The sequence below is a fragment of the Colletotrichum destructivum genome, chromosome 9 (assembly GCF_034447905.1).
Source record: "Colletotrichum destructivum chromosome 9, complete sequence".
Lineage (NCBI taxonomy): Eukaryota > Fungi > Ascomycota > Sordariomycetes > Glomerellales > Glomerellaceae > Colletotrichum > Colletotrichum destructivum.
Window position 1 is genome coordinate 2205716 of NC_085904.1, and position 26149 is coordinate 2231864.

The 26149-nt window shown below is 55.8% G+C and overlaps 8 protein-coding genes across 8 annotated transcripts; 3 read left to right on the forward strand and 5 right to left on the reverse strand.

Annotated features, from left to right (window-relative positions):
- Positions 1-1064: 1064 nt before the first annotated feature.
- On the forward strand, positions 1065-3133 carry CDEST_13789 (Putative rmlC-like cupin domain superfamily, rmlC-like jelly roll protein; the record flags this gene model as incomplete). Its single annotated transcript, XM_062929945.1, has 4 exons — positions 1065-1815; positions 1876-2209; positions 2264-2359; positions 2419-3133. The coding sequence occupies exons 1-4, from the start codon at positions 1674-1676 to the stop codon at positions 3131-3133; spliced, it is 1287 nt and encodes a 428-aa protein (XP_062785996.1). The 5' UTR covers positions 1065-1673.
- A 172-nt stretch (positions 3134-3305) lies between these two features.
- On the reverse strand, positions 3306-3668 carry CDEST_13790 (uncharacterized protein; the record flags this gene model as incomplete). The annotated part of the gene is made up of 1 exon (XM_062929946.1): positions 3306-3668. The coding sequence occupies one exon, from the start codon at positions 3666-3668 to the stop codon at positions 3306-3308; it is 363 nt and encodes a 120-aa protein (XP_062785997.1).
- A 2305-nt stretch (positions 3669-5973) lies between these two features.
- On the forward strand, positions 5974-7590 carry CDEST_13791 (Putative endosulphine). Its single transcript, XM_062929947.1, has 2 exons — positions 5974-6176; positions 6323-7590. The coding sequence occupies exons 1-2, from the start codon at positions 6141-6143 to the stop codon at positions 6731-6733; spliced, it is 447 nt and encodes a 148-aa protein (XP_062785998.1). The 5' UTR covers positions 5974-6140; the 3' UTR covers positions 6734-7590.
- Position 7591: 1 nt separating this feature from the next.
- CDEST_13792 (Putative metal-dependent protein hydrolase) lies at positions 7592-8735 on the reverse strand. Its single transcript, XM_062929948.1, has one exon. The coding sequence runs from the start codon at positions 8682-8684 to the stop codon at positions 7596-7598; it is 1089 nt and encodes a 362-aa protein (XP_062785999.1). The 5' UTR covers positions 8685-8735; the 3' UTR covers positions 7592-7595.
- A 229-nt stretch (positions 8736-8964) lies between these two features.
- On the forward strand, positions 8965-10656 carry CDEST_13793 (Putative INO80 complex subunit 3 protein). The gene is made up of 2 exons (XM_062929949.1): positions 8965-9455; positions 9549-10656. Exons 1-2 carry the CDS (start codon positions 9220-9222, stop codon positions 10492-10494), a joined length of 1182 nt encoding a protein of 393 aa, XP_062786000.1. The 5' UTR covers positions 8965-9219; the 3' UTR covers positions 10495-10656.
- CDEST_13794 (Putative isocitrate dehydrogenase NADP-dependent, isocitrate/isopropylmalate dehydrogenase) lies at positions 10142-13787 on the reverse strand. The gene is made up of 4 exons (XM_062929950.1): positions 13370-13787; positions 12732-13302; positions 11896-12432; positions 10142-11827 (listed from the first exon to the last, which is right to left on the reverse strand). Exons 2-4 carry the CDS (start codon positions 13126-13128, stop codon positions 11403-11405), a joined length of 1359 nt encoding a protein of 452 aa, XP_062786001.1. The 5' UTR covers positions 13129-13302; positions 13370-13787; the 3' UTR covers positions 10142-11402.
- A 3436-nt stretch (positions 13788-17223) lies between these two features.
- On the reverse strand, positions 17224-20133 carry CDEST_13795 (Putative Zinc finger C2H2-type). The gene is made up of 3 exons (XM_062929951.1): positions 19877-20133; positions 19242-19751; positions 17224-19175 (listed from the first exon to the last, which is right to left on the reverse strand). The coding sequence occupies exons 2-3, from the start codon at positions 19691-19693 to the stop codon at positions 18758-18760; spliced, it is 870 nt and encodes a 289-aa protein (XP_062786002.1). The 5' UTR covers positions 19694-19751; positions 19877-20133; the 3' UTR covers positions 17224-18757.
- A 3197-nt stretch (positions 20134-23330) lies between these two features.
- Positions 23331-25909, reverse strand: CDEST_13796 (Putative CCR4-Not complex component, Not domain, CCR4-NOT complex subunit 2/3/5 domain superfamily). The gene is made up of 4 exons (XM_062929952.1): positions 25351-25909; positions 24235-25288; positions 23664-24183; positions 23331-23606 (listed from the first exon to the last, which is right to left on the reverse strand). The coding sequence occupies exons 1-4, from the start codon at positions 25603-25605 to the stop codon at positions 23546-23548; spliced, it is 1890 nt and encodes a 629-aa protein (XP_062786003.1). The 5' UTR covers positions 25606-25909; the 3' UTR covers positions 23331-23545.
- Positions 25910-26149: the final 240 nt, after the last annotated feature.

Consider the following 26149-nt stretch of genomic DNA (forward strand, 5'->3'; position numbering starts at 1 on the left):
TATTCTTCGCCAAGATACTCACAAGATGTCCATCGCAATTCAGCGATCGCCGACTAACACGATCCACACTGGCATGAGTGAAGCCCGAGAAGGGATGCCCCAATGTCGTGATCCAGCTAGCCACGGAAGGTTGAGAACCCGGCGAGGATAAGCCCATCTAAAAGCAGAATCTGTTACCTGTAGATGTCTCAAATTGGTAAAGGACGTTGCTCGTAAGGTTCCATGCGCATGGTATCAACAGTGAGGTTAGCTTCGAGACGGGAGGTGATCGGCGGCCGGAGGCCGTTGGACCAGATGCGGGTTTCTGAATAGTTCAGCTTGCTTGACAGCGGTGACCCCAAGAAAGTCATCATGTGAGATGAGAGAGTGCAGATCACACACAGCGTAAGGCGGTTTTGATTTGATCCACAGGGACAGACGAGCTAGCTTTGGCTCTATCTCAACAGTTTGGTACGGTATCAGAACCAACGAATAAGAACACTACAAAGCTTCGAAGGCCTTGAGCTATGAATTGAACACTGTAGATGGTTTGGATGAGACAGGAAGACAGGTTTGCCTGAACAGGCAATGAAGTTGTCTCAAACTTTGACCCTGGGTTTGCATACAGGACAGACCATGACCACGACGATCTTCGGCTTTTCGACAATGAAGGGCGGGCGAAGAAGATCTTGGCCAGACTCAGTAGAGAGCCTTGGAAATATAGCGTATTTGTGCTTGACAAGGACACATGTCGTTATGAGAAACCCCACTTCGAACGGCGTGGCTGGGTGGTGGTATAAGATAGAGAGATGCGTGTTCGACCAATGAATATCATGCGCCTTTTTGAAGTCCAAGTTTGAATAGCAAGTGTTCGCTCCATTTTTTCGTCAAACATCAGAAACACCAATTTGAAGAGGTCAAGAATCGGAGTTCTGAGCAATAAGCAGAGAACTGTCCAAGCTGAACTCTTTCGTAGGCCGTCTTGACTATTCACGTGAGGTTAACACATCATCTCCTGTCACGAGATGAACGCCCAAGCACATGTAATCAACAGTTCAAGCACTTCTTTGATGGACATGGGCAAGCCCAATATCCGTGGCAAGACAAGGATTGAAAAGAGATTACGGTAATCCATCTTGTCAAAGTAAGCTTCGAAAAAAACCAGCCCACTAGGCTAATGGGAAGGGATCGGCGGCACGCGCAGCCTCCGGACCATCCCACCCCACGCTTTCTCGAGCGATGTCGTTATTTTCGGACATATGTCGAATAGCCGGGGTCGAGACTACCGGTGAGCTCGATTCAAAGCCAACGACGGTCGATCACTTTCAGCTCATTCGCTGCGGGCTTCGTGACGGGACAGATGCTGGAGAGGTGTTTGCCCGTAGTCCTGGCCCCAGGTCCATAGAACGACCGGATGGTGAGAGCACCGCCGGACAGTCAATGTCGTCATTGGAAACCGTTGCTTCCGCAGGTGCAACCTCGACGTTGCTGGTCATCATTTCGAAGGGGACACCGAAGGAGATTTCGCCATCGCCAGAGAAGTTGAGGGGCTGATGGCGAACGCGCGAGGAAAGCCGTCAACCTGCGTCTGACAAGAAGTATAAAATCATGTTCGAAGACGTACGTTGGTCACCCCTTTGTCTCTGCTGTGGGCATCTCACACTCTTCGTCTCTACTCATTATCGACTGCAACCATGAGACCCCTTCAGGCTTCAGTCCTCGGCCTCTTTGTCTCTGTAGCCGGCACAACCGCCGTGCCCCAGAATGTGAGGAGAGACGCCCAGTTCAACATCGGCCAACCCATCGACGCCAACGGCAAGGGAGGTCCAATCCTCGGTGCGTCGTCTCTCAGTCCTTCCATTGCACTTACACACGTCGACTAACAAGACTCTCCAGGCGGCACCAACAATCAGGTCGACAGGGACAACCCCGACAACCTCGGCCAGCAGCCGACCGACAACGGCGTTGTGCCAAACTTGAAATGGAGGTTCTCGGACTCCAAGACCCGCATCCTCAACGGGGGCTGGGTGCGCGAGCAGGTCATCCAGGACCTGCCCCAGAGCCACGACATCGCGGCCGCCCAGCAACATCTCAAGAAGGGCGCCATTCGAGAGCTACACTGGCACAAAGTCGCCGAATGGGGTATTGTATATTCCGGGAGCGTTATCATCGGGGCGGTCGGTGAGGACGGCAAGAGCCAGGTCGAAAAGCTCAACTACGGTGACATCTGGTGAGTGTCTCGAAAAAAGGGCCTGCTCTGCTTCGTCTCTGACTCAGGCGGTAGGTACTTCCCCAAGGGGGCCGCTCACTACATCCAGGGAGTCGACGACGAGAACGAGTATCTCCTCGCCTTTGACGAGGCCGACTTCGACAAGATCGGGTGCGTGGTCGAAACCGGCGGGACGCTGAGCAGAAGACCCAGCTGACTCTTGTAAACAGTACCACCTTCAACATTGTCGACTGGCTGGCCCGCACCCCGAGAGACATCCTGGCCAGGAACTTTGGAGTCGACCGCTCCGTTTTTGACAAGCTGCCGACCACGAACCCGTACATTCTCAATGGGACGGTGGCTACCACCAACGTGACAGTCAGTCCGGACCAGTACCTCTCGGGCAACAGCTCGTTCGTGTATCGCACATTCGAGCACCCGCCCGAGGTGGTCCCCGGCAACGGCGGCGAGTTCAGAAAGATCGATTCGACCAACTTCCCGATCAGCAAGACGATTGCAGCCACGTTTGTCACGCTAAAGCCTGGGGGCCTACGAGAGCTGCACTGGCATCCCAATGCTGAGGAGTGGCTCTACTTTCACAAGGGGACGGCCAGGGCGACTGTCTTCATCGGAAGCTCGGCGGCGAGGACCTTTGACTTAGCGGCGGGCGACACCTTCGTCGCTCCGGATAACTCGGCGTTCGTATTCACGCAGTGTGCACTACAACGAACCATTTGTTCTAATTTGTTGCGCAGGCATTACATCGAGAATACCTCCGACACGGAGGACCTGGTATGGATAGAACTGTACAAGTCGGACAGGGTAGTAGACATTTCTCTGGCCCAATGGCTAGCTCTCACACCGCCTGAAGTTGTAGCGCAGACGCTCAAGGTCCCGGTCGAGTTTGTCGGGCAGTTGAAGAAGGAGAAGCAGATATTGATCTAGGTCATGGTGTGATGTATGTAATGGGTGAATGGGACCACTTCTTCCTCTTGAATCGGCGTTCTCTTCTATATGGTCTAGGCCAGATGATGCTTGATGCTGCAAATAATTAATCAACTGATGGAAGTCAATTGCTGCGACAGAATCATCTTGTCCTCGCAATGACCAACCACCATCAAAGCTCACGGTGCGTTGACGTCCAGCGATTCATGTTTGACACTTGAACATGCAGGGCAGCAAAGGCAAATAGGCGGGGTATGAATCCAGGAAGAATGGAACCGCGACCGGGAGGAGCTCCAGTCGTTGGATGCCATACAACAAAACAACAAAAACTCTCCGAAAGCATCCTCGGCTCCGTGCCCATCTGTTTGAGGCCAGACGAGACGGGAACGGCACAATCGGTGACGAGATGGCAGCATGCGTATGCAGGCGACCCTGGGGGACCAGAGCGGGAAACCTTATGAGAGCGGCTAGCGCCCTTTGGCCAAGCGTATGTGCCCAGTGCAGCCAACAAGGGGGGGTAGTTGACGGCTGTCATCGACCGTGTCGTACTAAATCACGCGGGATCGTATGATGGGATGCGGTTGTGCTCCGGTAGATGAAGCCATTGTTGGAAGGGCGGGTTGCAGAAGTCGCCCTCCGACCTCCAACGAGCCACGGTTACCTTCGCGGCTGGGGGATCTTGGGGGATGTGGCCTCCGGTCTCATGGGATGGCCTTGGCGACGGCGACGGGCGATACGGATGATGGCTGTCTGGTTTCTGAGAGGTATTGGGTGGTGTGAAGGGAGGCAAGAAAGACGGCGGCCGACACGACGTTGGAGGCGGAATGCGGGGAGACGTGACCAGAGAGAGAGAAAGACAGTGCTGGGCCCAGACAGCTCCAAACTTTCGAGACAAGAGTTGGTGTGTCGAGAATTGCACGCGGTCGACCGGTCGTTGCTCGCTCCTCCACTGCGGCACGGCAGGGATAGCAGCTTTACGTCACCTTAGTCACTCCTCTCTCTGGATGTCGTATCAGACGCTAGGGACCATCCCTCCTTATCGTTGGCCAGCCAAAAAGGCTGTTAAGGTATCGGGATTCGGGATGGGTACTGGGTAGGGTAGGAGGAGGTCGCCAAGGTATGAGGACTTGGAACCGGTCGCGGGTGATGTCTCCCAAGTTCGCGCGGCGCAGGACGGCCGCAGGTACCACGGACGGCACCAGAGGAGATGGCGGCGGTTGAGCACTGATAATGGCCGATCTGATGGCAATGCAGTCAGTTGAGACCTCGAAGATCGCCAGGGAAGTTCAGGACAATCAGCCGGTTGTTCTTGGAATCTTGTGTGTCTCGACGGGGGCTAGCGAGGAGCCGGTCCAAGATGTGCGTCGTATCCTCCGAATGGCAGCGTTGGGACCTACAGTACCATTTGTGCTTACATACTACCGGTATGTCGATGAATGCCGCGGTGAGCCCCAGAGAAAACTTGCCTTGTACATCGTAGGCCATCCCTTCCACAAGGGGACCGGGGGCCAAGAGGTCAAGTGAGCAGCTGGGGGCTTTCCGGTAGGACGGCACGGTGTGTCATCGGCAACGGTTACGCAGTTCGTGGTGGAGACGCGTCGCTGGTGCCGGGATGCTGCATTGGTCGGGAGAAGCGCAGACGGGTGATTGGGCTGGGCTGGCGTCTCACCGATGAGGTCCTGCGTGTCCGTGAGTGTAGATGGGCAGAGAGGGAGGGAATCAGAGACGGGCGCAGAGAAACTGAGATGGACAGAAATGGACGGACAGCAAGAGGCGACGGGGCTCGCAAGGTGAACCATGGCGTGTCGCTGAAGGGACTCTGGACTCTGGACTCTGAACTCCGGCATATCATGACAGGGGGTCCTCTCGGTTGTTCCAAGGATGCAATACCCAAAGTACGAACACCTCACGTGTAGCATAGAAGTCACTGCCCCGTTGTTTGTGTGTCATCGAGACCCCGTCGGTCTGCTAGAGGTTGGAGCAAATCAAGTCGGATGTACTGGCACAACAAGGCATTGCGCTGCAGAGTGAAGCTAGTTTGACTACGACAGGTCCATCTACTTACTGCATAAGGCGAATCATCGCCGGTAATAGCATAAACTGCGTGTAAACATTCATGCAACCCTCATGCTCGCTTCTGCTACCTGGTCCCCTTTCTCTCTCTCTCTCTTTTGTTCTTCTTCTTCAATGGTTTTCCCCTGTTCATTCTGCCCATGCACTGCTTCGTTGTGGCCGTGGTTGAAAAATTGACTGCCACAATGCCTACCATAGTAGTCACAACTCACAAGTCACCCACATCCACATCCACATCCACATCCACCCCTCCATGCCGAACCCAATTGCATGAACTACGGATGCCCTGTTCCCCAATTTACATAAACACATTTCCTCAGCTTTGGACCGTCTCTATGTCTTGACACCTGCAACCTTTGTTGTCGGTCATTAGTCAGGCTTGTATCTGATCTCAATTGAACCCAGCACTATACCTTGCGACTGAAAACACCTAAAGCTCCTTGGACGACACCTCTGCATTCCGCTCGCTACCTACCACGTGCCTACTTAGGCAGGTACCTAGAGGCAGTTCTCTAAACTTGGCCCCCGGTACAGCGGTACAAGCGCCAAGTACGTACTCGTGCCGCTTGCTATGACCCGCCCTCCATCACCCGCGCCGGGTGGTAACTGCCCTCCACCTAGGCCCCTACACAGCCAGCGTCCCCCCTCTGGCTCTGGGCCCGGCCTGACTTCACTGTTCCGTTCCCCTCTCCCCAAAACGAAAGGGGGCCCGCTAAAAACCACTAAGACGCCGCCTTACATCCCACCTGCACCTCCAACTCCCGTCACAGTCGCACCGCACCGCATCCCACTCTGTCTGTCTATCTCGCCTACAACGTCCCTCCTCTCCCGCCTTCTTTTTATTTTACTGTCACGTCGTCTCGAACCATCGCCGGATTCTTGAGCATCCAAGGAACAGAAACCATCAAGCTCAAGTGCGATACGCGCCGACACAATGAACCCTCTTCAGAAGAACAAGATTGACGTCTCGGTACGTGAACACCCACCAGCCAGCCTCTCGCTACCCAATGCCCCACCTTGGCTGTGAAGCCCACGATGGCATCGCGCCTCGCAGCACCACTTGCCCTTCCTCGCAATGACCGATCCCCCATTCACTGACTCTATCCACCGTTTCAGTCTCTCTCGCCCGAGGAACAGCGTCTCTTCCGCCTCTACGGCAAGCTTCCCTCTCGTTCCGACCACTTCGCCAAGCACCTGAAGGACCGCAAGTACTTCGACTCGGGCGACTATGCCATGTCCAAGGCCGGCAAGGGCGACAGCGTTGACACGGGCGCCGTCGGCTCCCAGCACCCCGTTCCCGAGGACATCCCCCATCTTTCGAGCCCCGTCAACAACTCGTCCTCCTCCCTTAACGGCAACAAGCACCACGGCAGCATCCCCGGCGGTGCTCACGCCGGCAGCCCCGTGAAGGAGGCGAGCTTCCTCAACCGGGAGACCAGCGCCGAGGAGGTCGAACACAAAGACAAGGGGAACAACTCGCCTGTCGACGGAACCGCCAAGACGGAGAGCATTCCTATCCGAAGATGAAGAGGGAGGCTGTCGGGCGACCTTCCGTCCACCTGGTCTGCTCTCTTCTTCCTTCCATAAGTTTCGTACGGGTGTTGTTGTAACTCCCCGGAGGCAAATTGGGTGTTTGTTGGGGCCGGACTTTTACTACGATGTTATGATGCTGTGTGTTGAATCTTTTTCGTGGGACTCCTAGGCGTTGGGACCGGGTGGGAATCAAGCACAACCGGTTGTTAAATGGAGATGAGACTCGACGTCTCTCGGCTTCTCTGTGATGGATGTGGAAAGGCGGACTGCGAGCGCCCTATCGGCGCCGCATACCGTGCATGTTCCTTTCCGCGATACGCGGCACTGCTACGAAGACTGAACCTTTCCCGTACATGTATTTTGGACTGAAGGACAAGGATGAAAGAGACGGGCACATGGAAGCAATCAAAATTGAGACTCCCTTCGTCTTAATCGTCCGCGCAATGCCCCGCCCGACTGCTGTACTTCAATCGACCTCTTCAGCCGCTCATTGGGGCGTTGAGCGCGTTGCTGACGGCTGTCACATGTGACCGCACGAGACAATGGGAGGTGGCTTTCCCAGGACGCATGCGGGTTTGCCATCGAACCGTTCAAGTTGCATCGATGTGCCGGCATCACATTAGCGAAAGACCAGAACTCGGTTTTTTCACCGTGGTATGGAGAGAGAGAGGGAGAGCCAATAAGCCGAGGACCACGACGCTCTTCATAGCATTGAGCAATCGAGCCCATTGGCGTGATAGGAAACCATTGTATTGATGAGCAATAAGCCACTTTTTTTACGTTTTTGATGCCATACGCCGTCCCATGTTCCAATATCCTTCCTCCCAGTGACCCGTCCCTCTGGATGCCCACATTCTTACAGACTCAGCGCCTTGATCGCCATGTCCTTGGCGCCCTCGAAGGTCTTGTTTCCACCAATGAAGCCCGCTGCGTGGACGAAGACGCCGCCGGGGATGCCAGAGATGCCGTCCAGCTCCTCGTCTCTGAATCCGCGCCACGCCTCGGGCAGCGGCTTGCGGCTCTCGAACGAGTCCTTGGTGACGGGTACCGCCTGCACTCGCCACTTGGCATCGGGCGCGGGCTTCTCGGGGTACAGGACGTACACGACCGAGGGTTTGCCCTCCTCGAGCGAGTACAGATGGTCCTTCCAGGGGGCGCTCTGGCCCTCGAGCACCAACACACGGCCCTCGGGGTCGTACTGCGTGCGCTTCTCGAAGGCGGCCTGCACGACGGCGCGGGCGGGCAGCCACGCCTTGGCGTAATAATCAAGGTCGGCGTCGAACTCCTCGCCGATGCGGCGGCTCGCCTTGACGAAGCGCTCATCCTCGAGCTTCTGCGCCTCGGCGGGGTCCGAAGGCACCGGGTCGTTCCAGTTGGGGTTCAGGCGGCCGACGACGGAGCCGAGGGTGAAGCCACCCTCGCTGAAGCGCTTCTCGAGACCCGCAGCGGCGACGGCCTTGGGGTCGTAGACGGAGATGCCGTTGTCGTGGGCGTCCAGGGCCTCAACGAAGCTCTCGTACAGCTTTTTGTACAGCAGCTCGACCTCGGCGCTGTCCTCGGCGACAGCCTGCTCCGCGCCCTCACTGAGCTTCTGGGCGATGATGGCCTTGCCGAAGTGCATGAAGACGAGGCCGGCACTCGACAGCTTGGTGTTCTTGCCGGGGAAAGTGGTGGTGAAGCCGCGCTGGTGGTGGTCGTAGCGCTTCTTGGCGTCGTCGTACTCGCCGCCGACATCGACGACGGTATGGCAGGTCTCGAGGAGCTTGGGATCGCGCGTACGGATCAGCTGGGAGTCGTGGTAGGTGGGCAGCTTGCGCAGCATATGCACGGCCAGGGCCTCATCGGCGTGGAAGTGGCCATTGTGGGTGCCAATGGTAACGGGCGACATCTTGAGTCTCTTTGCTGCGTTTTCGGCCATTCGTAAAGTTTTGAAGAAGCGGAACATGCAACCGGGGACAAGACGCAGGTTTGGGGGAGGGGAGTCGGGAAAAAAAAACCGTTTGTTCAGCTGATTTTCCACCTTTCTTGGGCACTTGAGGTGAAGGCGAAGAATTGGAGAGTTTTGAGATGTGATAACCACACTCCACAATTTTCGCTAAACGCACCCTCAGGAATCGATGTGAGCTAGCTTATAGGGACCCCCCTGTGTGGCTCTATTGTTGACGCTTCCCCTGGTGAGAAGTGGCCAGGAACGTGCCATCGCAGCCTCGTCGTCGCCCTGCATCCGCGTGCCCGTGGAATCCCCGTGTGCAGCATCTCGCTCCCCCAAACTCCTAGTCAGCTCTAAATATCATCAACAACAACAGCAGCAAACCTTCTCAACCGTCAGTGGTAGGAAATCACCGACATTCCCATTAGAACGCTTAAAACCACCGCGCCTTCCTACCGATAATCATCAATCAATCAATGCCATCTCCAATTCGCGATTGACTACCTCATTTCGACTATCACAAAGAACCCCTCCCCATTGCCTGCGCCCCATGCCATCCGCGATGAGCGACGCCAACGGCACCATCACGAGCCGCGAGGTCAAGGCCGAGGGCTATGACACCGACGATGCCAGGACGGTAGAGGGCAAGGCGACTTACAAGTCATGGAAGAAGAAGTACCGCAAGATGCGCATCACGTTCGACCGGAAGATGCACGACTGCGAGGACTTGCATCGTCAAGAGTCCCATGCTCTCGCAACGGCCAAGCGCATCGCCATCGAGAACGAGTGAGTCCACCTTAAGTCTATCAATGAACGGCCCCTTCGACAATGACTGTGCGGCGCGTTGACACTCTTGATTTTTTTCTCCATCTGTACTAGTCGCATTCTCGATTTGCTGCTGGATATGAATTCCTCAGCTCAGATCCCCCACGACAAACGATTTCACCTCGCCCAGGACACCCCTGAAGAGTCCGCGTTCCCCCCTCTTGACGCCGATGTAGAACCGAATCCCGATGAACCAACAAAATCGTTGAAGACTCTCGTTAACGAGGTCCCGCACTACACCTACTCCCAAGCAAAGGAGCAATACCCTACTGTTGTGGCCGACATGGAGCCGTTCTCTGGCGAGCCTGATCCGCCGTCCTTCTTGACGCCTGACGACATCGATGACTACATCCACGATGTTGATAGACGCATCGACCCTGATAATCTCCTCCCGACGCTGGCTCCCGCCGCTCGCACGAACGCTCCCCTTCCGGAGACCAACCCCCATGCTCTATCTCAGAGCATCGCCATGAAGAATCCCACGAGCGTGTACAACTGGCTGCGCAAGCATGCACCTAAAACGTTCCTGCAGGATGCCGAGAATGCCGCTCCTGCTGACGACGAGGCCGTCGAGACACCCCAGACCGATGGCCGCAAGCGACGTGGCGGCGCGCACAGGGGCGAATCGACCCGCGGTGGCCGATCCCGAGGCGGAAAGCGCGCCTCTCTCGCAGCTGTGCGGGCCGAGAAAGCCGCGCAGCGAGCGGCGGAAAAGGCCGCCGCCGCCGCCGAACGGGCTGCCGCTTTGCGTCGTGATGCCGACAGCTACGATCACAGCATGGAGGACGAGGACTCGGACGGTCTCAGCTTCGCAACGCCGGCCACCGGACGTGGCAAGAGAAAGCGGGCCGGCAGGGATGAGGACGAGGGATACCGACCCAGGGGCTCGAGCAGCCGACCGACCAAGAAGAAGCGTAAGAGCGAGGGCGCCGACTTCGGAACCCCTACGGTCACCAAGAGGGGCCGTAAGAGCGAGTCTACGCGCGATAGAGACGACTAATGGCTGCATGTGCTTGGCCGACGGATACATATGTATCTTGTGGCGAGAGGCCCGTTGTGCACGGCTGAGAAAGAACTCAGCCTGACCGCTTTTTATTCTTTTTTTTTCTAGACTTGTACAGTACATCATACAATGATGGTGGTTTCTTTTTTTCTCCTTTTTCGAATGGCAGGGGGCTTACGAGCATGTACGTAGGTGAGAGAGTCTGGGACGGAGCTCACGGAAACGGCGCAACGGAGATTCTTCATCAGATTCAGATTCGGAAGGGGTAAAAACTAGGGACAAGCAATGACGCACTTTTCTTTTTCGCCTGCCCACATTGCAAGATGCTCTTTTCGGTCGTGTCATCGAGGGCCCTCTTCTCTTTCACGTGGGTAGATTTAGCTTTGATATTTATCATTGAACTGGCGGCTCCCATTCACAGGTGGCCCCATTCCAAAGTCTGTTGCTTTTCTCTCGCAGCTCTGTCCGTCTGCCCCCCACAGCCCTTTTTTTTTGTCCTTTTCTTCTTTGACAGGTATGGTGCCGGGACGATTTTGTGTGATATCAAGTTAACTAAAAGAATTCCGGAAGGGACGACACCGAAAAGATAGAAACAGAGATGTGTATGGTCATGCTGCTGCTGCCGCCGCCATCGCCGCGCCCGCTGTTGCTGCCGCATTGTAAATGCAAAAAAAAAGGGAAGAAAAAGGGAAAGATCGCGATCCCATAGATACAGCGGTGTTCTCGAACAATCCATTGGACCTCTCCATATTCTACCGTCGTTTTGGTTTTTCTACATTTCAGGGGTCTGTCTATCCTAGTAGGAAGGCCGAATCCTAAACCTCCGGTATGTTGGTATGTGTGTTGTTATGTTTTCGCTCTCGATGCGATTGAGCAGAATGGAGGTGGGAGGAGGGAACAGCACTCTACAACTTCTCCTTGAGAATGTTCTTCATGCGGCGCTCGACGGCGTTGAGGTATTCGTTGGTGGTGACGTAGTCCTCGCGGGCGGACTTGCCGCAGGCGAGGGCAAGGTCCTTGGTCATGATGCCGTCAACATCGACGGTGTCGATGCAGGCCTTCTCGAGGGACTCGGCGAAAGCGACGACCTCGGGGGTGTTGTCGAGCTTGCCGCGCTGGATAAGACCGCGGGTCCAGGCGAAGATGGAGGCGATGGGGTTGGTCGACGTCTCCTTGCCCTTCTGGTGCTCGCGGAAGTGGCGCGTGACGGTGCCGTGGGCGGCCTCGGACTCGAAGGTCTTGCCATCGGGGGTGATGAGAACCGACGTCATGAGGCCAAGGGAGCCGAATCCCTGGGCGACAATGTCGGACTGGACGTCGCCGTCGTAGTCTGGCGCGGCATGTAAGTCGTAACTTCTGGAGCAATGAAATGCAGGGAAAGTAGGGGGAGTGACTCACTCTTGAGAGCCATGATGTAGCCACCAGAGCTCTTGATCATCTGCGCAACCATGTCGTCAATGAGGCGGTGCTCGTACCAGATGCCGGCGGCCTCGAACTCGGCCTTGTACTGGGCCTCGTAGAGGTCCTGGAAGATGTCCTTGAAGCGGCCATCGTACTTCTTGAGGATGGTGTTCTTGGTGCTCATGTACAGGGGCAGCTTCTTGGTAAGGGCCAGCTTGAAGGAGGCATGGGCAAAGCCGGTGATGGACTCGTCCGTGTTGTACTGGGTCTGAGCGACGCCGCCGCCCTCCTTGAACTTGTAGACCTCGATCTCCTGGGGCTCGCCACCCTCAGGGGTGTAGACCATCTTGAGGGTTCCGGGACCGGGGAGAACGGCGTCTTTGGCGCGGTACTGGTCGCCGAACGCGTGGCGGCCGATGATAATGGGCTTCTTCCAGCCGGGCACCAAGCGCGGGATACGGGGGATGACGATGGGCTCGCGGAAGACGGTGCCGCCGAGGTGGTTGCGAATGGTACCGTTGGGCGAGAGCCACACTATCGTGAAGGGAAGGAGAAGCCATCGAGTCAGTCTAGTTCTTGTTGTCTTTTGGGAGGTTGGCTTTTGGGAGGAGGGCCGGTTGCGGCTCTAAGGGGGAAAGAAGCTGGGATCTAATGACAGCAACAATGCAATGCTCACGTAGGAAGCTTAATGCAGGTTTCAGTGCCCGCCTCCCGAAGTGCGGGGGGCGAGATGAGACAGGAGTGTTCAAAGCCGTAAAAAAAGGGGGATTACAGGAATTCCACCACGCGACAGAACCCCCAAGCGGATGGTGAGAAAAGTAGTAGAAACTTACTCTGCTTGAGCTTGAACTCCTCAACACGGGCCTCATCGGGGGTGATGGTAGCGCACTTGACACCGACCGAGTACTTCTTGATGGCCTCGGCGGCGTCGAGGGTAACCTTGTCGTTGGTCTCGTCGCGGTAAGGCAGGCCAAGGTCGTAGTACTTGAGGTCGATGTCGAGGTAGGGGTGGATGAACTTGTCCTTGATGGTCTGCCAGATGATACGGGTCATCTCGTCGCCGTCGAGCTCGACGACGGGGTTCTTGACCTTGATCTTCTGGACGGCGGAGGCCATGGTGCGGGCAGCGATGAAGGACGCGGGGGCGGCGGAGAAGCTGGACTGGGGGACGACGAAGGACGGCCGGAGAGCGAAAGTCGCGGGACGGCGGAGGAAACGAGCAGCGTTCATGATGACGGGGTTTTCCTAGTAGCGGAGGTCGCGCGCGAATATGAAGGGTCTTTTCGGCTTTTCGGTCGGTCGGTGGCGGGCGGGGGAGACAACAGTCAGAGCCGCGGCTACTAAGACCGGGTAGTGGCGGCGGAGGCGGCGGCGGCGGCAGTAGTAGAGATGCAACGAAGATGACTGGCTTTCGGAACTTGTGTTGGCTGGCTGCAGGTGTTTGTGTCAAGAGTGCAGGAAAATAACGTACGTGGAGGCGCTTCTAAAAAGCCAAGCTACGACAAGATGCTGACGATCGCGAAACTAATTACTAGAGAGTGTTCGGTCGGTGGAGGGAGGGGAGGAGGAAGATGAGGGGAAGTTTGCAAAAAGCTAAATGGCAAACCGCTTGGGAGAGGAAGGAGGTGGAAGACGGCTGGTTGCAATTGAAACCTGTCCAAGGCAAGAGAAAATAAGAGTCAAACAAGAGTCAAGCAGCAGTGCAGCAACAGCAAGCGGAAGGACAGCCGAGCCGAGATCGTCACAGGTGTGCACTTTACTTCCGGGGACCGGTGTGGGCGGGGTGGGCGAAGCTACCAGAGATACTAAGGTAGAGGTACCGTAGCAGCTTTGTTTCTGCGGGTGTCCTTAGTGGCATCTGCCACCCTTTGCTGGCCCAAGAGGTTGCGAGGTGTAAGTAGAACGACTAATGGGATGGATGGATAGTATCAGCCCTGGCTAGGTTAGGGGGGTCCCCTTCCCGTCTCGGACCTCTACTCGGCCTCTGCTCTATTGTGTTCTTGGCTTTTGGGTCTGATGAGTCCTTTTTGATCCTATATCGGCTTGTAGCTTGGTTCGGGCGCCGAGCTAGAATACCAGTTTTGCGACATTCCCCCCCCTCTCTCTCTGATTTTGTTTTGGTTGAAGCATCTGGGAAGAAGGTCGTCCTTGGGCCGCTGGATGCATTAGCAAGGACCAACACGCAAATCTTCTGCAGCAAAAGTCTTATTCTGCATGATTTAGCACCTCATGTCTCAGAAGAGGCGCATGTGACCGAAACTTGGCCCATTCTACTGTTTGCGGACCAATGCTAATCCGAGATTGCAAGTATAACCGGACGGCAATAACGAGTTTGATTGGAAGGGCTAATGACACCCGTATAGGTTTGTGCTCTCTCAGTCACTTTTTCTGACTTGCGCCCTGCTCTTTGCATCTCTTCCCCACAAGTTGACAGAGCTTCATGCGGGGAAGAAATAACAGACGAAACAGCATCTGATGTAGTAGTTGTTCTCAGACCTCGAAAGGACGAGAGTGTCACGCTCAGTGGTGGTAAATTCGTCTATTGTTGCTCGATGCGTCTCTATCAATGTGGCCCATGGCATGAACGACATCAGATCTAATTGGTTCAAAAAAAAAAAAAAAACCTCTCGAGAGATCGAAGTCGGAACACAGCCCATCGTGTGCCTCGCGGTGATAGATTGGGTTAAGAGAGCAAACACCTTCTCTATCGACGATACACGGAGGGGCGCTCTCCGCTCACGCCGAAGAGCCAAAGAGGAGACCGAAAGTCTCAGTCACGACTTCAGAGTCGTATCCCAGAGCATGTCAGTGATGGATGTACTTGTCGACACAGCCCTGGAGCTCGCCCAAATAACCCCTGCGATAGCTTCAAATTTTTGACAAGCCTTGACGCAGAAAGCTCCACCATGACTCTCTTTTTCCCGCACAGCGGAGCTGGGCCGCTCCGATCTCGGGGGCATAAGATCCGCACAGCCGACGTCCCGCGATAAGATCGCAACGACCACCGAGCCGCTGAGCTCGGGCCACCGAAGCCCGTGCTCATTATTACATAATCTCGTGGGACGGCCGCTTACTTAATAGCTGGGGTGTCACGTGTGGCCGTCGAACGTCTCTCCTAAAACAGTACAGCGTAATCTGGAGCTGCACCGGGCATCCTCGCAGTCCGCGGGGCCTCATGCATGGCACGCGTCTGGCCGGCAAGACGTCAGTCCAGGCACGTAACACTCCCATCACACCTAAACTCAGCCCGACCAAGACCTGCAATGCAACATCTGCCCTCTGGCAACATGCAACCAAGCTGCCTGCCAGGTATCGGTATACCCTCTCCGCAGTCTCTTCTCTCGCGATACCCCCTACCCCATCCGGACCCCCGGACGCCTACGTACACTGCCTCTTAGATGTGATCGCCTCGCAGCATGTATCATTCTCCTTCGAGAGAGATGCAAAAGCAATGGAGAAGACGCCTGTCGGACGTGGCTTACCTTGACGGCGCAGTCGGGGACATCTGATAGAGCTCTTGGAACATGGACGAGAGAGCCCGGACGCCAGACATGCCAAACCACAACGCCGCCAACCCGAACGGCAATGCCAATGTCTTACTTCTCACCTCGCCCACCTAGGACAGCTCAGCCCTATCCCTCTTGATGTCCCTCCCCATCCGTCAACCACTCCCCCTCACATCCTTCCCTTTTTCGGCTGTGTACAGTCACAAGAATCGGTTGCGGTCGACCGGATAGTCGGTCAGGCCAAGGTCAAGGCAAGGCCGCCCCCTCCCTTTGAACAACTTTCCGTCCGGCGTCATCCCGCTTCCGTGGGGATCTTCGCTAGGGGCGCAATCTCACTGGAACAAATCACATACGCCGAGATAACATACAACACAAAGTCGCAGCAGGATCCTTTGGTAGCCTCCGACAGCGATGATGACAACAATGATGCTCCTGTCGTTGTCGTCATTGCCGCCTGCGTCCCGTGACAAGTCGCCCACCAAGACGATCCCGGCATCGACAACAAATAGCAACGACCTCACAACGGGTAGTTACCACCGACCTTAACCTGACCGCCTGCATACAACAGCAATCAAGGACGCTTTCCATACCCCCCGACCCGCACCCTTATCCGTCAATGCCATGCCATATGCCCCATGCCCCATGCCCACGCTGCGCCGCGATGACGCTAAACCACGACTCACAGTCCAAACCCGTTTCGACCATCACAAAAACCAGGGTTTCATTTTAACCTACTGCACCATGGCTGTGTCCTTCAGGCAGGGCACGCTGGCTGGCCCCAGTGCCATGCAAGCGCAACCAAGTGTCCATACTCTGTAGTTGTGGTGCTGCTATATATGCGAATGGTTCCACACACCGGCAAATAGGAGCATCCATCGTCGCCCAGTCTTCCCACGCCTCCAATAAGCATAAACGCCGTACCCATGCCCCCTCCCCCCGCCAGGGTTCCTTATTTCTACGCCGTACACGTACACCGCTGCGCAGCCTCTCTTTCTTGCTCTAGTTGTCGGATAACCCATATCCTCTGCACCCGACCGAGATCAATAATCTCAACACTCGGGTCGGTTAATCAGTCACGCCGACTATAGGCTTACGATGCTGCACTAGCAGTCCTGGCGGTTGAATCATACCACCCCCCCTCCTTTTCGGAGTCGTCGCCGAGCCCAATGTCTCAAAAGTATTTCACAAACAACTACGTAAGAAACGCATGACCAGTTCGCCGATATACGCCCGTGGAGAAGCAAGTCTTGTTATTGTTCCAGGACGTATTCTGAAAAAGCCTAGAGGTAATTAGCTGTCCCGAGATCACCCATCACCCCGGGGGCCGGAAAGCCTAGAGGTGGAGGAGACGATCAGTGAACCATGTCAAGTAGTGTACCGCGCTCCCAGTTCTCTCCATGTGCCACCATCAGCGTATGTACGGTAATCTGTCGATTCTAAGCCACCACCACCCGTCTCCCCGCACCCTGCAGGGCAGGCTAAGGCTGTCACACCCTCCTCCCTGCTTTCACCCCCCCTAGTCACCATTAGCTCGTGCAGTAACCTCAATCCTCCTGCTCTCGGAGTACGAGTGCTGGGTAGTTGTACACAAAGCAACTGAGAGGAAATATGCCCTGGCTGTTCCGTGCCATCATCGTCTTACCTCTCCTCTGACCTCGTCCGAGATGCTCACCTCGGTACGGCATCATGAATGTGAGGTGGGTTTTCCCCGTACAATACAATACCACCGTCAGCACGACAGGCGCCGCTCCAGGCTCGCCTCCGTTCCGCCACTCCTTCAAGCGCGAGACATTTGACGCGTGCGTGGCGGGCTGGTCTCGTACGGTTGGCATCCTCTCCCGCTCCCGTCAGCCGTGGACGATGCGATGTAACGCGATATGATGTGATGCGGGTGTATTTCCGAACAGGGTATCTTTATGTGCTTCTTCTTCCTCTTCGTCGTCTTACTTTGACACTGTCTCTCCGTCCGTCTCTCTTCCAATTCTGTCGTCTCCATTAGATTACCCTTCCTCTCTCCTGCCCGAATTGTGTATCATCGTTTGATGTCATAGCAGTCATCCTCATTAAACAAAACAAAGAAAGAAAAAGAAAAGAAAGGGGAAGCAAGAGATGTTCCTCCCGTCCTGAAAAAGGTAAGCCGTCGCCGCGTCCCGTATGCATGTCCACTCCGTTGTCCGATGGAGCCCAGTCGGGACCCTGGAATGCCATGCCTCGAGTGCGAGAAGACCGAGAGCCGACCCACATCAGCCCGGGAGGGGAAACGGCCTGGCTCTCCTCTCCCCGTCATGTTGAAAATGCCTTGCGCCACACATGCAAGGTGTCCAATCGTTGTCCGTCGTATCAACTCATTCCTCTGGTCTCTTCCTCTCTCCCCTCTTCCCACACCCCAGTCCCAAACAAATCGAATCAAAACAAGACAGGGAAGAAAAAAAAGAGACACAGCCCCGCCGCCATGCAGAAAAGAAATACCACAACAAGCACACACACACACACACACACACACACACACACACACACCCGACGACACCAAGACCACTAGGCCCAACCACCTTGCCGTCACCCTTGCCATGTGTTCTCACCCCCCCCCCCCTCCTCTGCACCTTCCAAAGGCAAGCAGCCAGCCGGGAGGCTTTGTGAAGGGGGGAACCACCTCATCAGATGTGGTGTGGCCAAAGCCACATACATTAGCCCGCATGGAACCCTTCTCGAAGCCTGCCTACTCGGGCAAGGCTCGGTGTCGAACGACACCTCTTCCGCGGTCCCTCGCAACCCTCCTGTTCCACCTGACTGCCTGGGATGATACTGCACACGCCCAGTCGCAACTAGGCGAAAAAGGTAACCTCTCATGGCCTTTTTGGTTCCGTCACGAACTGGCCTCGCTGCAACTGCGCCGGCCACCCAGTTCCGAAAGAGAACGAGGGCTGCAGCAGGGCCGAGTCATTCCGACGCCATTGGCCCTGCCATCCGGCCCTGTGGTTGCCAACGTCATGAGCTTGTGTTGGCTCAGCCGCACTCTTTGCAAGTGGACCGAACCAAACAAGACGGCGGGGTCCGTTGTCAGGTTGTCGTGTTCTGTCGGTGTCGGGCAACGGTCCCGGCTCCTGGGCTCCGTCCTGGCTTGCGTATCGCCGCGAACGTCGACCGCCGTCCCATCCATGTGGGGAAACAGCCGCCGTCCAAGCCCTTGCAGGTAGGTACTGTAGGTATGTATCTGTATAGGTGTGTGCGCGCGAGTGCAAGCGTGGGTGTGGGTGTGGGTGTGTGTGTTCTTCACCTCTAGGCATCAGCTTTTTTTTGGCCCTCCCACCCAATGGAAATCCTCCTCGACCGCGGGGCAGTGCTCTTGACGACCCTCAATGCCAACCTCTCGCACGCTTGCGCTTGTCTTCGCACGGGTTTTTGCATTTTGGGCAGACGTGGTCAGGGTACGAGTTGACGTCGACTCGGATCAAGCATTTTGAGCACCGCCACCACCGCGACGAGAGGTTGCGTCCTTGGAGCCAGCTGTCGTCCACGTGTGTGCCCCGCTTGAAGATGTCTTCGTTGTGGTAGTCTCGCAGGTGGTCCCGGAAGTGGTCCCGTCGTCCAAACGGCTCATTCTTCCGCGAACACTTGGGGTAGTCGCACTTGTGAGCTTCCTTTTTGGACGGGTCTTGGTGAACTTGTCTGTAGTGCCTTTCGAGGTCCGCTTTGCGTTTGAACGGGTTGGCTGTGCAGCCCGCCTCCAGACAGGGGAACTTGTAGTCGACCACCTCTTGTTGCTCCTGGCCCCTGTGCACAGCTTTGTTAGCACATCCTCGCCCGCGATAGTGCAAGAGGCCTCCGCTGCCAACTCACCCTTGGTGGGGTATCACTGTTGGATACTGCCCTGCCGGAACGTATCGTGGTTTCATCTGCCAGTAGCCTCCGTCTTCCGTAGGGACATAGTCGTACTGGGACCAGTCGATATCTCCATAGTATGGCTCTGAGGTTTGTGGTGCTGACGACGACGCGACGCTCGTATAATCGTCGCCGTAGTACCCCGAATAGCTGTCCCCGTAGCTCTCATCGTAGCTGTCTCCATAATTGCCCGGCGGGGAGTGACTCATGTTGTGCGGATACGAGAATGACATCCCAGGCGAGGAGCCGTACGAAGATGGTGTGAGAGGGCCTCTGGAGCTGACGTCGGACAGCTGACGCGCGAGTTCCGGGGCCTCTAAAAACGTGGGAGATTCGAGATAGTCTCCGGACGATACTGGAGACGTTGCGTTAACATAATAGTTTGCGCCGCGGTAGTATTGGCTGTCCATTGTCTCTGACGAAACAAGGCACACTGTCGTGCTGTCTAAACCGTGTGTATCCCGGCTTCTGGATAGCAGTTCAGTAAGGGAAGGGCGGCCTTGCGAGGATGGGGGGGTATGAAAGGCGGGTTGACCGAGGAAGGTAAGCAGTAGCAGAGACTACCAGGAACCAAGCATAGCATAACAACTTACACAAATAAGGTGCCGCTATTTGATGCCGTGGGGGCTTGAGTTTGGACAGACAAGATCGTGGCTATCACAAGCAGCTTCTCATAGAAGCTTAAATATAGTTGGGTGGGGGGGCAGGTGGGTGGTGATACGATGTCTTGTTGTATGTCAAGGTTCGTAAAGGAGTGGAAGCCGGTTCGCTTGAAGTCGAAAGGCGGGCTCTGAGTTGTGGGATAGGACACCAGAAGATGGAACTGGCAGAAGGGTGAAGTGATTACCAAACTCAAGAGCCCACGGATTGGAGTGGGAAGTGGGTGGTCTAAGTATTAGCGGGACGAGGCAAAGCCAAGTTCACCGCCTTGGAGGAATAAAGGCGGCACAAATACGTCAAGCGGCACAGATACACGAGGTGCTGGTGGAATGGGTCATGGTTGCCCACCAGCACATGGCTTCATCTCCGTAGGATGGCCTTGGCTATGGGGAGCCTCAAATGGGCGGGTATGCTATCAGGAGTTTCAGGGCTACTTCACCTCCCCCCCTTGGCCATTGACGCGGAGGGTGAAGATAGGATAGAGTTGTCTGTGCCCAGGCGGCGCGAAGCGAGCACCAACTGCGAGTGCTGGGGTTTCTCCACCAAGTTGGAGGATTGAATAGAAAGCCTCGGTGAGTGACATGTTCTAGAAAGGGGCTTAGAAGCCGCCAGCCACCAAAGGAATGAATTCATGTGGAAAACTATGCACTAGTGACTGGGACGACAACGGAGGTACAAGAATCGAACCAGGTCAGCCCAAGGCCCGCCAGATACTCCCGTGACGATGCGCCAACCTATCACTCGACAGGGCTGGCGGGGATTAAGTGTGCGGTGCATATGGGGGGAGGGGTTCCTCAACGGCCGTGGGCTTCGAGAATCAAGGATGGTGTTCCGGCTGGGCAGTCAGCGCTGGGTGACCTTGGGCGGGCCTTGTTGGCGAAGGTACTCGGGCTGTCCAAGACAATGTCTAACAGACCCAAAAGATAAACTGGGGCAGGCAAGGGCGATTGATAGCCCGTGTATGTACACCACAGCATTGGTATGGTCAAGGTCATGGTCAGTCAACCCGGAGTTGGGGACGCGAGGTACCGTATCCGGTGTGTACTATGTAAGGCCCAGTCAGTGCCAGGCAAGGGGTTCGGAAGATGGCCAGTAAGCAGTGAAAGGAGACAGGGGGCGAGATATGTCATAGCACAGCGAGAGATTATCGCTCATTGGCATGCCTGGGGCAGTAGTAGGGCTCGGGGGCGGACTTGGCAAGAATTGCGATGCGGCTGTCGAGATAGACTGAAGATCGGAATCGCGGAGGAGAGAGGCTTGACTGGAAGGGCATCTCGTTGCCTGGCCCCGCACTCACTCTAGTGGGCGCGTGCACGCTTGCAGTCCCAGTCCTTGTTCCTGTGCAGGGTCCAAATGATGGAGTGGAATCAGCCAAGAAACAATGGTACCGCAAATCATGAAGACCTCACTGGTCCAATCGTACGTAGTGAGACCATAATACCTTACGGAATACTGCAGAGAGGAGGGGGGTACGCTGCGGGCCCCCCTCTCCTCAGCGTTTCCACCCCCCAGGAAGCTTGGGTACCGTCGTACCTCGGTTTGAGAGACAGAAGACGGGACGCTGAATTAATTGCTGTGTTGGGCTGCTGGCCTGCACAGTGAGGTTGCAGTGTAACCCTTTGACTGTCAGCTAAGGGGGCTCCATCGGGGGCCAATCCGCTGGATCCGCCGCAAAGGTGCATGTTGCCCACCGGAATAGCCTGAGAGCCGGGTTGATCGAGTGAGAGCCAACAGGTCGCGGGTCAAATGTGACGAGGGTTCCGCTATCGTTTTTCCTCGGACGAATTGGCTGTCCGCGCCCATGTGGACTGAAGTGGCACAGGCGGTGACGGCAACGGTAACGCTAACCGTCAATTACCAGGAAAGGAGAGAGAGTGTGTGAGTGAGAGAGTATGTGTGTGTGTGAAATGTGGAAAAGGTTGTCTTGATTCTCGTCTCGCGTCCATGGATAGCACCGCAGGTCAGGCGCCTGTGAGAATGCTGGATAGGTGCCTTGCTCCATGGGTCGGTCCAGTCAAAAACGAGAGAATGCAAAAAAAAAAAAAAAAAAAAAAAAAAAAAAAGGAGCAGGCAGATTCGAACCATTCCAGAGACCGAGAGGAACGCGAGACGGCGGCTGCATGCTTGATCTCCGGGCTGACAGGCGGCGGTTTGCACATTGACTCGGTGAAGCAAATCTGAGATGGTGCTATTCAAAAGGGCGCAAAGCCGTGTGTACCTGGAGGCAGGGCCCATCCCGATGGAGACACTGTTCGGACGAGCCATTTTCTGGAAGAGAAGAATACGGAGCTCGTGCAGTCTGTTGGAGTGTCAAGTTGTGGGTTCCAACAAGGTCGTGATTTGCAGTTCATGTCTTGTGGGTGGCCAAAAGGAAGCCAGGCAAGGTCATCATCATCTAGACAATCCGCCCCCCCTTGTCCAACCATCTTAACGTGCCTTGACTGCTGGGTACCCTGGGAAACTGGGCCGGGTTGGGAAGGCACGAAGGAAAGATTGGCAGGTTGGCAGGTTGGCAGGCGTACTCAAAGAGGGTCAGGGGTGGGACCCGAGGACCTTCTAGAAAACTTCCATCGCTTAACCTAAAAAGGCAAACGTGGAGCGTGATGACCTGGGCCTGCTGCGTTTCGTTTCGGGCCCCACTACCTTCTTCTCACCTACAGCGTGCTGCATGCTCGAGTTACCTACCTCTTCTTACCCCCTTGTTACGCCAACGAGATGGGCAATAATACTTGTGACCTTGCCAGGCTGATTGAACACCACTCGCTGCCCTCGCCGGTCCCGATTTGCCCACGTGAACTTCCCTTCCCGTGTCTCTACGCCCGGCTTGTGGTGTGAGCCGTGGCGGAGTCCATTCATTGCAGAACGACAGCGCGTCTGTCCTTCGCTCAATGGCCTTATTGTAACCCACTCAAGGGGAGCTTCGTCATTAATGCCTCAACCTCAGCCTCAATCATCTTCCGAGCCATTCGGAATGCCAACCGGCGCGTCCACAACACAATCCAACTTGTCGTTCTGGGCAATCGCGCCATATGGTATAGGCTGTGGCCGGAGTGCTAGCCAACTGACCCGCAGGTGGCTATGGCTCTTGTTGCGGAAAGAATCGATCCACAACGGGGTAGCTCACGGGCTGTCCGGGGTTCTTTTTTAAGACTGTATTCCGGCCGAGTCTCGATCCTGGCACCCCATGGAGGAAGAGAAGACTGCCATGAATATGCGTGACATACCCCCACGTCAGGCGGTAAAGTGTGTACCATCAGACAGGGGCTGGAGCTTAGTTCGCTTCCAGAAGCCGTGGTGGAAGATATCACAACGGGGCACATGGCCTTGGCCGCGCCAAACATGCTTATCTAAAGTCACGCGATGCGGAATGCGAAAGGGCCGTCATCATCATGTGCAAATGCCGAATCGAGTCGGCCTTCCGCCTCCTCGTTCATGGCCAGTCAATGGTCAGTGTACTTCAACAAACATAAGCCAGATCGACCCTGGCGGTATGTTTCCGCAAAATGAGGCAACGCCGTTCCTCCCGATACCGATGGTTCGAGGCCCCCCATCCCAATCCGAGGCTACGCCTGGCATGAAACCCTGTGACCCGTGCCGCCTATTCATACATCGTCCTCTAGGAATTTGTACGCAAATTTGAAGTCCGCCTTTCTGCGGTTCATCCTGCGTATCCTGTCAGTTGCTGCCTCCATCAGATCATCAGTTTAGGAGACGGCTTACCAAGTGCTCTCGTAGTCGAAGAAGCGGTACGTGCCCTGCTCAAACTCCTCGGTGATGTTCTTGGGCTCCTCGTGACGCTGGAACCAGGTCTGGTACTGCTTGTGGAATCTCCAGCTCTGGTCCTTCAGTGCCTTGGCAGCCAGGTATTGCTGAGGAGTGCCCTGCTTGTAGTAGAATACGTAGAAGAGTGTGTCGGGGTCGATACGCGAGTATAGTCGCGGGTCGTCGAACAAAGCTAGCGGCTCTTGAGGAAAGCCCGCGGCGCTCGAGTTCAGACGCAGCTCGGGACGGTATGTCCTGGGCACGTCCGTGTCCATGATGTCGGGACACATGGCCTGACTTGCCTGAAGCATACGCTGCGTCGAGGGCGAAGAGAAGGGCGCTGGCCGCTTGCGAGATGCCTCGAAAGACTCGACGAGGTCTTGCAGAGACGAAGGAAGGTGGTAAATTGACTCTTCCTCCTCTTCCTCCTCCCCGACAGCTGGCTTGACTCCATTCGTGGTGCCGTTTGTTTGAGATGCTAAAAACGTTAGTAAGTCAAGCAGCCGGCCATCTATCCGTAAGGACTTACCCTTGGCTGCTGCCGATGCCTCTACCGCGGCCTGGTTCTTGAGTGCACGTTTTTCTGCCTTGGTCTGGGCCGGTGTCGGCTTCGCAATCGTCGCCTGGGGCTCGCTTGCGATGCTCGAGGCCGCTGCGGACTGGGGTTTGGGTTCTGGTTCCTTGGCCGCAACAGGGTGTGCCGGCGTCGTTGCAGGGGACCCTGCCGCACTGCTCTTCGATTGTGTGGCTGGAGTTCCTGTCGTAATGGGTGCGGCGCCCGGCGGAGGTGGCAAGGGAGAAATGCCAATCTTGTCTGATGCCGCCGCGGCCGCTGCCGCAGATGCGTATTTGAGGCCCTCGGCAGGTCTTGTGGGGACGGATGCGGGTTTCATGGTCGGGCCATTCGCAGCTCCATTACTACTGATGGTCTGTAATGGCGTATGCAAGGTTGCCAGCGCTGGTAGAGGGGACTTGGACTGCGCACTGGACCTCCGTCCTGATGCCGATGCTTCCGCCACCGCCTTCGGCTTCGGAGGAGGTTTAATGACCTCGGGTTCCGGTGTCGGTTCTTCCGCCAAGGATTGGGTGTCTTGCGACGAGCCTTTGTCGCCGTCCTGAGGAACGCCATATACGCCCTCCTCCTCATCCAGGTTGAGCTCTTCGTACATCTCTTCGTCCTCAACGAAATCGTCGTTCATGCCATCTGAGACATAGTATCGAATCGTCTCCTCGAGGTCGGTGACCTGATCCGTGTCGACTCCGCCGTTCTCCAGAGACCTCCGGATGAGCTCGAGCTTGCCCTGATGCCATTTGTGACGTTCGATGATGCGCTCGATCTCGGCCATTCGTTCCGCCTTGGCAGTCTGGGTCTTGCCCTTCTTCATGGTGGCCTGTATCGCCTCGGCTTCGGCTTCGAGGGTCTCGATTTGTTGCTCCAGCTCGTCCACCATGTTGTTGAGGAAATCGCTTGCCTCCGCCTTTGCCTGTTCTTGGGGGTCGAGCTTTGCTGAAGAGGCCAACCCTTCCTTGGAGTATGCCTTAGTCTTCATGGCCTTCTCGACTGCCTTGAACTTTTCCATTTGCTGCCAGATGGGTTAGCAGGACCGCCGGGGACGGGCTCGCGACCGGAAGAAGATGAACCAACCGTCTCGATCAGTCGACGGTGCTCCAGTAAAGGAGCCTTGTCCTTGATATCATTGCTTGCCGCCCATGTCTTGATCTGATCGCGTTGTCTCTGTAGCTTCTTAATTTCGCGCTTGAGGTTGTCCTCCAGCTTCTCTTTTTGGGAGATGTTGTTGGACTGCTCAATCTTCTCGTAGATGGCCTCGAACTCGGCCACGCCTTCGGCCACCTTCTTGAAGCACTTGTCGACTTCTTGTTGCAGTTTTCGTGCTGCCATTTTGCCTGTCTGTGTATCGGACTGATGGAAAGCCTAGGCCGGGTTACGTGTCTCGATACCGAGGGGTCGGGTGTGTCAGGTATGTGGTGGTGGATGATAATCTTCGACTCAGGGTTGTGCTTGTGTAGCAGACGGCTATCGAAAGGGTCGATGGGCGCGCTAAGAGGGGGAGGAAAGGGTGAGAAGTGTTTGTCCCTTAGGTGCGACAGCAGCGACGACTGTTGCGCCGTATATACTGGCGTTTGTTGGTTGCGCGATGCAGGTTTGCTTGCCGTCAGTGAGGCGTTTGATGGGTCGAGGTTCTACGCATGGGGAAGAAAGAGCTGGAGGGCTGCCGTGCCGTGCGGGTAGGCAAAGGTTCAAGATACCCACCCTGCGCTAACCGGTGAAAATGGGAGAATCATGCAAACAAGGGCGTCAACCGCTCCTTGAAGCTCTGAAACACTTTAGACGTCATTAGATTGGTTTTTACTAGCTTTGAGAGGCTTCAAAACACCAGATATTGCTCTGAAGTGAAGAAGTGGCAAGAATAGAAGGAGCATGT